Source organism: Quercus suber, unplaced genomic scaffold (assembly GCF_002906115.3).
Source record: "Quercus suber isolate HL8 unplaced genomic scaffold, Cork oak 2.0 scaffold_242, whole genome shotgun sequence".
Taxonomy (NCBI): domain Eukaryota; kingdom Viridiplantae; phylum Streptophyta; class Magnoliopsida; order Fagales; family Fagaceae; genus Quercus; species Quercus suber.
In genome coordinates, this window is record NW_027069699.1 from 899021 (window position 1) to 910839 (window position 11819).

At 35.3% G+C, this 11819-nt stretch overlaps 1 protein-coding gene across 1 annotated transcript; it reads right to left on the reverse strand.

The window, feature by feature from the left end:
• Positions 1 to 1042: 1042 nt before the first annotated feature.
• On the reverse strand, positions 1043 to 11453 carry LOC111985770 (glutamate--cysteine ligase, chloroplastic). Its single transcript, XM_024017413.2, has 16 exons — positions 11283 to 11453; positions 9589 to 9935; positions 8710 to 8860; positions 8362 to 8469; positions 6539 to 6631; positions 5775 to 5858; positions 5430 to 5498; positions 5275 to 5345; positions 5075 to 5143; positions 3651 to 3744; positions 3419 to 3508; positions 3245 to 3325; positions 2921 to 3013; positions 2096 to 2176; positions 1952 to 2021; positions 1043 to 1407 (listed from the first exon to the last, which is right to left on the reverse strand). The coding sequence occupies exons 2-16, from the start codon at positions 9924 to 9926 to the stop codon at positions 1319 to 1321; spliced, it is 1581 nt and encodes a 526-aa protein (XP_023873181.1). The 5' UTR covers positions 9927 to 9935; positions 11283 to 11453; the 3' UTR covers positions 1043 to 1318.
• Positions 11454 to 11819: the final 366 nt, after the last annotated feature.

Here is an 11819-nt window from a genome sequence, read left to right on the forward strand (position 1 = left end):
GAACCGCCACAGCCCACAACCACCGGCCACCCCCACAGATTAACCATCGACCACCAATATCAGCCACTGCTAAAAAAAAAAAAAAAAAAAAACCCTAAACTCAAACAAACACTACACAGCCACAAATCTCACACCCACAACCCAATCTCACTCCCACAAACCACAACCCGATTTGAGACCATCCCAAATCTCATACCCATCCCAAATCTGACACCCACAACCCGATCAACCTACCACCATCAACCAATCAGCCAACCAACAACAATCAAAACAACCAACCACCAAAAGAGAGAGAGAGAGAGAGATCGGCAAGATCGGAGATGGCCCTTCTCGTCTTGGACGTCGGCAATGACAATGGCTCATGCACTGTGAGCGGCGAACTCGCGAGGCTCGGCGATGGCTCGTGCGTCATGAGTGGCAAACTCGTCGCCCATGCCGCTTGCGCCTCTAGTGATAATGGCCACCGTCGAACTGATCTTAAATTAAAGGGAAAAGAGAGAACAGAGGGAATCGGTGGCTAAGAAGAGAGGGAACTGGTGAGAGAGCATAGAGGTGAGAGAGAAGAGAAAAGAATAAAGTGAAAAGAGAGGAGCGAGAAAAGAAAATAAGAAATGATTAAAACTTATACCATTCTGATTCCGTACCGTTGCAAATTTGCAACTGTACTGTTTACATGTGGCAAATTTTATGAGATTTGGCACATCTGATAAAGGGGTTTTTGGTGTTTGGAGTGCCAAATGTGCCAAATATTTGGCATTTGGCACATTTAGCATATCTGATGGTGATGCTCTTATAATTACCTGGTATGTGTGGAACGGGAGGACTACACACATCCAAGGGAATAATTAGTTGCTCAGAAAGCTTTGGACACCCATGTTAGCAAAAAGAAGATCAACAGAGTATATGGGTTAATCATATCTATTAAGTTAGCAAAAGAGGCACATGACCTGAAGGTTTTTGAAGGAAGACCAAAAATAAATGTGTTAAAAGTACTTGTATCATATCAAATATCGTTATCAATCATATAACATAATTCAGTTAATGTTTTGGAAGTTCAAATTCATTTATCTGTGCTAACATGTTCTCAACAACTCGTAATAATTTATGAGAGAAGGTGACCAGAGTTTGATCTGGTTATATTCAATGAGAATTACATAAGAAGCCTCCTGTCAAGGATTTACATCACAATTTATTCCTCTAGGATGCTAAAGCTACAATTTATAAACCAAAACCAGCTTGAAAAAGAAAGGATTACACCCAAAAAATCAAGGTTCGTACAAAATGAACACAGTAAAGTGCCACAAGAATTTGATTCACCTCAATATAGTAGCTCCTCAAAAACAGGATCGACAGATTGTTCCCACTTCCCGTTATACAGCTCCAAAAGTTTTTCAGCTGGTGTCACACCTGCCACAAGAATATCATCCATCATTGACACCAGATCAAAATAGACCACAAGGGCAATAACTGACTGCCTCTGAAAAAGTAGTGTTGGATTCTGATGTTTATATTCCCAAGACTGAACATTTGGAAGTTCTAAAAAAATTTCTTGTATTCGAGGACAAAAGAAAATGAATGGAATTTAGAACTCCAAACTTTTACATGCTTCTAATGTTTTAGCACTCTTTAGTACATATAAGAAACCCAAAATATCATCTGAAGTCATATTCATAGATAAAGCAAACTGTAATAGATATTGAGCTACAAAGCATTTGTATACTCATGTGATAGCAATAAGAACACAGGCACGCTACTTTGTGTATGAACAGCACACAGATAACTTCATATATATACCTATATACATACATGCCGAAAAATAAGTGAATTAACAAAAAGATAATATGAAGACTTCATGAAGATTTGTAACCCAAAAACTTAAGATCTTGTTAAAGTAGCAAATGCCAGTGCCAGAGAAAAAGAATAAATAAAAGAGAAAGGCCTAAATCAGTACCTGTTCTAACCACTTCAGCCACCTCATTTAGGAAACCTGATTCCTTGAAGCCTCTCCTTTCCAAGCCATCCTGCAGCAGAAGAATACATCCTTACATCAACAAAATCTAATAAAAGCAGCAAGAACCGCAATAATGCAACATACCTTTGCCAACTGTACAACATCTTCAGCAACGTGCCTCAGCAACCCATCCCTAAAAGGTGTCTTTAGACCAGTCTTTGGAACCTACTGAATATATTTGAAATTAGATTGCCATCTTGATTACTGTCGAAAGATGTAATTGGCATTTATTTTCATAGAAACAGAAGAATAGACTAGGATGCAAGTGATCACATTTATTAAAATTATAGACAATTTAATTTTTCTATAAACATTAAAACTTTGAACAGGAAACAATAGCTAGTTCCGTTACCCTAAACGGCTGCACCAAACAACAACCGTGGGTCCACATCTACGAACATTATCAAGTATAAAACTCATGAGTCACAAGAAGAGGAAGAGAGGGGGAAGGGAGCATGGGAGGAGAAAATCTGAGATGCCTGTCAGAAATATTATTCAAAACTTGAAAAGATCTTTCACTAACTCGCCTCAGCCAGACTGAGAAGCCACAAAAGGGTGCCTTTTTGAATTAGCCTGGCTCTATGCATAATATTCAAATTCTGATAGTCTTTCTTTGAATTACATTTCCAAGAGAAGCAACATGAAGCATACAAGAAGCACAAGTACCAGAAAATTTGCAACCCAATCCCAATACCCTGGAAGTGTCAACCACTCCACATTGCGTATCTCTTCCAAACAAACCAGTAACTTATCATATCCAGCACAAGGCTTGTTTAATGCAAGTCAGAATGCATGCATGAAAGGTAATAAAGTATGCCTCTTGCAATAGAGTATCAAGCCCCTTTAATTATGATTAATTTAATATCAAGAGAACACATAGACATTTGTTGTATAGAAAGTTATTATTACCTTATTCCTTAGCATCTGTCTTTCTTCTGCGGTCCAATCAGCTGTTATGTCTAGAACTTTTTGTAGTGAAACCTCATCATATAATATACCTACCTGACATTTGATAGAAAATCACAATAAGCTGATATCGTTGCAATGAAGCAGTTTGTAACATGATCTAAACAAGTTACAGCAGCAGATTACATCTGAGGTGACATTGCAAGGAACTGCATAAGGGTAAAAGAAGGATAATAGAAACAATGACATGTACAAAGGAAGCAATTATGCACACATACAGATTACAAACAAGCTAATTATGTTTAAACAGTCAAAGAGGTCAGCTACCCAAAATGCAGGCAAAGCACATAACCTCCTCCAAGGTCCTCCATCAGCACCCCTCATCTCCAAGTATCTCTTCAGCCTGACCTGAATAAAGAAAGTAAGATATGGCATACATTAAGTGATCAAAGCTCAAAAACGTGCAAATCCAGAACTTTAATACGAGATGCAAGTATCAACCTCGGGAAAAATTGTTGTCAAATGGTTCTCCCAATCATTTAGTGTTGGCAATTCACCTGGAATACATGGAAGCTTTCCAGCCAGAAAGTCCTACACAAAGTAACACAACCAATATATTTCTAGAATAAATGAATGGCTTTAAATCAAACTTAACAGTCAAGAAAAAAAATATATTGAGTAGGAAGAGCATGGCTACAGAAAGTCTTAAGTTACAAGAAGGATAGATGGAAACCCTGAAAGTCATTCCAGTACAGTCAATATATTTCTTTTCCCGGTAAACAAAATACATTGGGACATCAAGAGCATAATCAACATACTGCTCAAACCTGCATTAAAGAAAAAAGGTCATATAAAACTAACTCAATGCAGTAACAGGTAATGCCGGACTTAGAAAACAAAAAAAAAAAAAAAAAAAAAAAAAAAAAAAAAAAGGGCTATCATTCAACAAGAAAAAATTTCTCTTCACAAAGCAGGATATGAAATCCAAACAACATTCCCCCAGTGCTCTCAACATATATGATATATGTGTTTGTGTGTGTATAAGATATAATATAATATAGTAATTTCCTGTACCAGTTAGGTGGTTAAGCCCTCTACATCATTCTAATGGACTCTTGGCCAGGTGGTATGAGGTAGGCACTCCAAAATTTTCAATCAGAAGAAATCAGGACTTCTGAACTGCTTGGTTGTAAATTACAGTGGTCAGACCAGCACTCACCAAAGGCATGGTTTTAAGGGGTTTGGCTTCTCCTATGGTTTGCATGCAAGGGGGAAAAATGGACAATGCTAACTCTACATAAGCACAAATGTGTGTCAAATTTAAGTCTCACCTTAAGCCAGATTTTCTGCTGAAATGAAGTTTCACTTAGAACTTAGTTTTTTTATCATAATAACAGTCCCAAGTAAAATGCCAAAAGAGATGATGCAATAGCCCAGTAAAAATCCAAAAAGTCAGTGAACAGATGCAGAAATCAAGATACAATCAGAAGTTACATGCATGTGTATATGAACATGTATCCCAGCATAGCTCAATTTTTTACACAGCAGCAATCAAAAAGGTAAAAAGAGCATTAAGTCAAATAAACAGTCCAACTATACAGTCAGTCTAAAAGAATGGGGTTCATTAGCAGGCTATCTCCACAATAACAAGCAAGATTTCAAATTATTTCTGTTTGAATTGCTGATGGGTAATAAAGGCAAAAATATTCTAGTATACTTATGACTTTTGAGTCAACTCAGCAGAGCAGTAGTCAATTATGACAATTGTTCATTACAAACAAGCACGGAGATATTGGCATAGGCAGAAGTACCCTCATAGAATGTCTTTTCAAAGATGCTGGAAACTGGATGTGCATGATTCATGTTAACTAATGTCCAATACAAGAAAAAATTCAAAAGAAGCTGAGAAAGAGAATGTTAGTCTGCCATTTTATTTATAAATAAAATAGTTTTTATTAGAGAGACCAATGAGTTCTAGCTCAACTGCCACCTCCTCCCTTAAGGGTTAGGTTGATGGTGAGGTCATGGGTTCAAGATCCATTGGGTGCATGCACAACTTACCAATCTAAAATAAATAAATAAATAAATATATGTATGTGTCTGTGTGTGTGTGTGTGTATATATATATAATTAGAGAAAAAAAGAGGGGAAACTCACCCAAAGGAGTCATCAAAAACAAAAGGAAGCATGCCAGTGCGATTATTATCGGTATCAGTCCATATTTGGCTATTCAGATAAGAAAAAAGATTATGACAAAAACAAAAACAAAAAAAACAAAAAACAAATTAATACAGAAGCCTGGAGGAAGCAAATAGTAGATATGAAAGGCATCAACTATAAGAGAACTGTTGGAATACCTCCTCATACTGAGATAACCATTTGGCTTTCCCTCAGTGAAAGGTGAATTTGCAAATAGAGCTGTTGCAATCTGTTTCATCAGTAAAACTAGTAAGTACACATAAAATTAGACAATTTTCTACCAAAAACAGAAAGGACAATAGTTTTTTCTCACAGGCTGCAAAGCAAGACCAGCACGAAATTTCCTGATCATGTCATCTTCAGAACTGAAGTCCAAATTAACCTATAAAATATCAATATTAATATGCCTCAATTTCTCATTAAAAAAGAGGGGAAGAGTTTGAATTAGAGGCCAATAGCCTCTAGGCCAAATGGCACATCCACCCTCCATTAGTGTAGAGTGGTGGGCAAGTAGGGGGTTCAAATCCCCCCATGTCTTTACCTAGCCAAATAAAATAATTAGAAGGTTTCCTTTTCATCTCAATTTATGGAACCGTGCCAGTCTTCAATTGTGTGCTTTAGAATGACCTGATTGCTAACATGGTACTATTAATCTCACCTGTACAGTGCATGTCCTAAACATCATATCAAGTCCAAGCGATCCAACTTTGGGCATGTAATTCCTCATAATCTCGTATCTTCCCTGAGCCAAAACATTCTGTCAGTATGCAATTAATTGAAGTGCCCAAAGTGCAAAAAAGAATTATAGAAACATGAAACTTCACATTATAAAATGGCCAATCACTGGACAGGAACTAACAAAGAGAAGTTTGTTGATATATCTGTTAACTATAAATTCGGTCAGGGACTGTGAGTATCAGTCAAATGCTCTGATATTCTGTAGAAGCTAACAAGATCATTTCTTGAATTTTCTTTCCCCCTTATATTTAACTATACGATATATAAAAATGCCACTCTAGATATCAAAGCTTCGATTGAAATGATGGAGTTTTCCAGCTAGTTCAAGAAACAAGCTTTTAAAAAGTAAAATATATTGACTTAGGTTGACACCACACCATATGAATACTATGGCTAACAATCACCCCCCCCCCCTTTTTTTCTCTTCCTCCAACCAAAAAAGAAGATATAAAACACTATTAATAAATTAAATGGACCAAGTTTTATGATCGTTCTTATTCTTCATTGCAAATAACTTTAAACTATAGCCACATGCTAAAGACAGATCACAGTCCTATTTCTACTAATTCAGTCCAAGAAGCAACTTTCAACAACTGCGGTCTCTTTTTTTTTTTTTTTTAAACAAATTCTTGAGTCTGTACTTTTCAATCCAAATGAAATGGTTGGAAAGAGGATTAAAAATACCTTGGGCATTATGGGTATGTCTTTAACTCCCCACTTAGGCTGGAAACCAATTCCTAGAAATCCGATTCCCATTTCCTCTGCAACAGCTTTAACCTATTAAAATGTAGCATTTGAAGACAAATGATAAGTTCAAAAGCATACAATAGACACTTTTCATGAATCCAAAAAAATAAGGCAAAAAGGCCACTAAGTTCAAATTTAATCATGCACTATTCAAGGTTATGATGCCAAAGACAATGAAAAACAATGATGCTGATGACAAAGATGATGAAAGAATGCTACAATAAACGATATTTAATTTGAACATGCAGCATCCAAAGTCTTAGAAATTGTACTCATAACTTCAATTTAAGATCAGTTCAGAAGTATCTCTAGTTGATAACATATAGCATAAGGGAACACTATACAAAACAGATATTCAGAATTAAAGACTATATCCTTTTTTTCATAAGCAACAAATTTCATTAAAGAATTAAACACCATATCTAATCTTACATAATAATATATTGATTGGCAGTTTATCACAGACTCAATCAATATATTATTATGTAATGGCATTCACAGGCCCTGACACAAAAAAGACACGTATCTTGACAAAAGAAATGAAATCTTAATTGGCTAGAGGACAGAGCACAAAAAAACTGGAAGTGGTGAACAGCTGCCAGGAGAAGACCTTAACAAAATAATTAATACACTCAACACTGGACGCATTTCCTCATTGTTCAATAGAAAAAATAACATTTTTTTTTTTAATACAGCAAAAACCACAGATTCTTAGTTTGTGAGATATATATTTCAACTGTTCCAAAAAAAAAAAAAAAAACAATTACGTCGATTTAGTTGCCCTTTTTGATGTCTGATAATTGTTTCCACCAAATAAACACAAATCAAATAGGTTGCTTTCGTGGCTAGTCAAAAGGCACTTCTAAGATAGCATGTGCATTGACTACTTAAAGGAATGATACTTAGAGAGCAAGTACCAGAGAAACAGAACAAGAAGAGCACGAAAGGAGTTTATCAAGTGGTGTAAGTTATGCTTTTGCTGATACATTTTTTTAATTATATTGTTGGAGAAATAAAGAGGTAGGACCTTAGTGCATTGGCAAGTGTCCCCCTCCCCCAAGCAATATGTATCAGGTTCAAGTCCATGAATCAACCTTTCCAAAATTGGTATAAGGCTGCCACTTCTCCCATACCTCACAAAAGTGGGAGCCTTGTGTGGGGTGTGACCTTTTAAAAAATATATATATTATTGAAGACAATAGTACATATATAGTATACAAGTTGGAAACTCAGATTCATTCCTAAGATTTAGAGATTCAATTAGCTCCACTAGTTCAAGAAAGGTTTTTAATTTTATAGGTAAATAGGGGGAGGGGGGTTGGTGGGGTTTGAACCCTAGTGCCCAGGCACCACAAGAAGTGCTGAAACAACTGGGGTATCCCTCAACCCCAAGAAAGATAAAGAGTTCATAGAAGCCATCCAAACAAAAAGTACTCTCAAAAACTAGAATTTGAGCTTCACCACTGATATCTCATGGCTCTAAAAAATGCAAGCATGCACCACATAACACACAAAGGAATCAAGTTAACCATGGAAGCAAAACATGAGAAGTGAAAACTAGAATTTCATCAATTACTATAGTAATTCAAGAGGTTATTTTGTATAATAATATCAATTTGAATAAAAGAAGCTATATTGAGATCAAAGAAAAAGAAGATGGTGATAATGATGACCACTAGACTTCAAATTGAGCAGAAATTTTTACATGAAAACCTGCCACAACCTGTTCTTGCCTATGACAAGGTATATTGTTCACCAACCTGATAAAGGTGTGAATTAACCTCGGCACAAGTTTGATGCAAAGTTTCAAGAGGTGCACCACTAAGCTCAAACTGTCCCCCAGGCTCCAGTGATATGCTTTGCTTCCCCTGGCCCACAAAAAAATTAAATTGTATTATTATTATTATTTTGGTTTTGGAGAAATTCAACAACAAATGAAAAGTTTTTTGCTAGTTTCCTTACGAGAATTGATTTTGAGAAAACAACATTAGAAACTGTCTCTTCTCTAAAATAACTCTCAAGAATTACTGTTCACAACTTCACACGGATAAAATAGACAACATAAGCAAAGTTCAAAAATGATACCTAAACAAGATAAAGTATTTTACCTGTTTGAGTCCTATAATTTTGTCACCTTCCATTACTTTCTCCCAATCAAATCTTTCAGCAATCCCATTCAGCAACTCTGCTATTTGTTCATACTTCATTGGACGTAGAGTTCCAAACTCAAAACCAAACTTCTCATGTTCTGTTCCTATTCTGCGATGACCATATGATTATGTTAACAAACTCGAAGCATTAACATAAGAAATGGCTCTTGAAGAAGGAAATAATAAGATTTTCCAACCAAAGAAATTCTGAACCAAATATAATAAAAACAGTTTAGCAAACTGAATTCAAGAAAGTTTAACTGAAAATAAATAGCACATAATTCATATTAGGAAATTTAGATTAAAATATTCTTCTTCAATATTGCATGAAGAAAAGCATAAAAACTTTCAGAACAGATCAGATAATTCCAATTGATTGTATGGTTTTCAACATAATATAAGGAATTGCCAATTGATTCAATAAAGTTTAAAATAATCAATTCCACAGCTCACAAGAATAATCACATGATCATCTGTCCAAGGCCCAAAGGGAGTTAAACGGTCCCAAAAAGGCTGCAATAAATGGATAACTGAATCCATAATCAATCAAATAATGTTCCAATGAGCTCTAGCTCGAGCCGCACCTCCTCCCCTTGTAAGAGCAAAGCGTGCAGGAGGGGGGGGGGGGGGTTGGTTGTGGGTTCAAGAGACTCAGTTATGTGTGTGTTTAAGTACACACCAAAAAACAATATCCATGTTATATGATGAACTAGTTTCAGAAACATAGTGCATTGCAAAAAAAGAAACAGTTCAAGATATTATTTTATCTGTTGGAGTAGGACAGATAGCAAAAAACAACATTCTGATTAAAGTATAACGTAGAATCAGTAATTTTACCTCCAATTTGTCTTGGGCTTGCAACCAGAGGCAAGGTAATCTATGAGATCCTGTCTCGTCAATGGTTCTGTAGCAATTACAGCATCCTCAGTCGGAGGGCTTGCCGCAACAATCACTCGACGACCTCGTTTGCAACCAACTCCAGGACCATCTACATGCAACATTTGTGCCTTCTTGGCAGAATTACATGATAATGACGAGAAACCAGCACAGAGTTCCTTCATTTTTGATGCCTCCATATTGTTTGTCATGCTAAATCCTGCATGGTTCCCAGCTTTACGTCTTATTATTTCAGTGCGGATGCAATACGACGGACCTGCCTTGGAAACGAGTGCCATTGCGTGCCCCTTACAACACACATTCACAGCTTCTCAATTACAACTCATAATGCCAAAACCAGCCACCATCCACCATAAAACATAAATGATTATAGTTATATAAAACTAACAAAATTTTATTATAGTAATTGGGGCAATAATAAACTGCCTTTGGCCCAAAAAGTAAAAACACTAAACAATTCTACGACACAACTCAATCAAGAATGTTTGAGTATCTAGGAAAATATCATGTAAGTCGACTTGTTCCATTGTGTTTTTCATGTATTGAAACAAAATATCCTGTCAATACTGGTACCATCATAAGGCATGATCACATGGAATCAATTTTGAAGAAAGGCTTCAGTTTAAAGTTCTAATTATCCTATGTGATGATGGTTCCCAAGAATTGCAATTGGGTATATTCACAAATGGCCTGTTTGGATCCCTTAGATTTGGATTTGGATATGGATTTGAGGGGGTTTAAATCCAAATCCTTTGTTTGGGAAGTTTAAAAAAGGACAAGGATTTGGATTTGACAAATCCACCAAGAATTTTCAATATTTAAAATACTTGGATTTGAAATAACTTTTAAAATCAATAGATTTGAAATCCCTTAATTTGAAATCTATTAATGTCAAATCCAAATCCAAATCCAAATCCAAATCTAAGTTCCCAAACGCAACCTAAGTTATACAAAGCACAATTTGGCCATTTGAAAACTCATAGTACATCCTAAAAAATCCTCACTCTATTCACATAATCCATTGCTTATCAGAAAAAACTTCACAAAACCCATAAAGCCTCTTACACTAACACCCCATTCATACCAATTTAAATTATAGAATATAGCTCTTGCACTTTAAAGGTGGTAAATTTAAAATTTTGATTCTCTACTTCATTTTTCTTTTCAATTTCTCTCATAGCATATAGCTCCTACATAACCCCATATTTGAATCAAACCTACTGTTTCCAATCAAACACTGAACCACCCTTATATTTCCATAAAAAAAGGTGACAAATTTGCATGATAGAATTGCCCTAAGTCAAATTTCAATGATTTTATAACCCTATAAAAAATACTTGAAAATCACAAAAACCCAGATCAATTTCTATTCATCTTATGCACTAATCACCAAAAAAATCTGAAAGCAGAATCAATATCACATCAAAGTTTTCAGTGTCAAAACAAATTCCAACTCAACAAATTATATATATACAATAACCCAGGAGTTAGCATGCTAATAATGATTACTCAAAAACCTTACACATAAATCAAACAAACATGACTAACATACAAAAAAAAAGACTTCCACTTACTAAAACAAATGAAAATGAATCTAGGATGAGCTAGTTTGTACAGCTCATAAGGAGGGTTACCTTTCAAGTATGGGACTTTATCAGAATTGAATAGATATCTGAGGCCTCTGATATGCTGACTGGGGTTTGATTGTTCTGGGTTTTTTTTTTTTTGGTTGTTGCTGTTGTTGTTTTCACTGAGAGAGAGAGAGAGAGAGAGAGAGAGAGTCAGTCAATGAATGAATGCAAAAGTTTCAGCTTTCATCGTGGCTGAAAAGGGAAAAAAAGTTTTAGTGGGGACTGGAAGGAAATTGAGAATTGGATAGTGCGGCACCACATCACCTTTTTGGTGCTCCACTTGTCCTAGATCCTGACACGTCATTACTCTAAAGTTTTTTTTTTTTTCTTCCGACTAACTAATTTATAACATTTTTACAAACGATTGTTGCAGCACTATTTTACAAAAGAGAGAATAATATCTTTTATTATTTTATTTGTTAATTTATATTATTTTATTGGATTGTATGTAAAAACTAAGATATAGGATAAGTTATAAAATAAATTTGTAAAATAGATAAAATAATATCAAAAAATGCAAAATATGTATTTTTTTTTTAA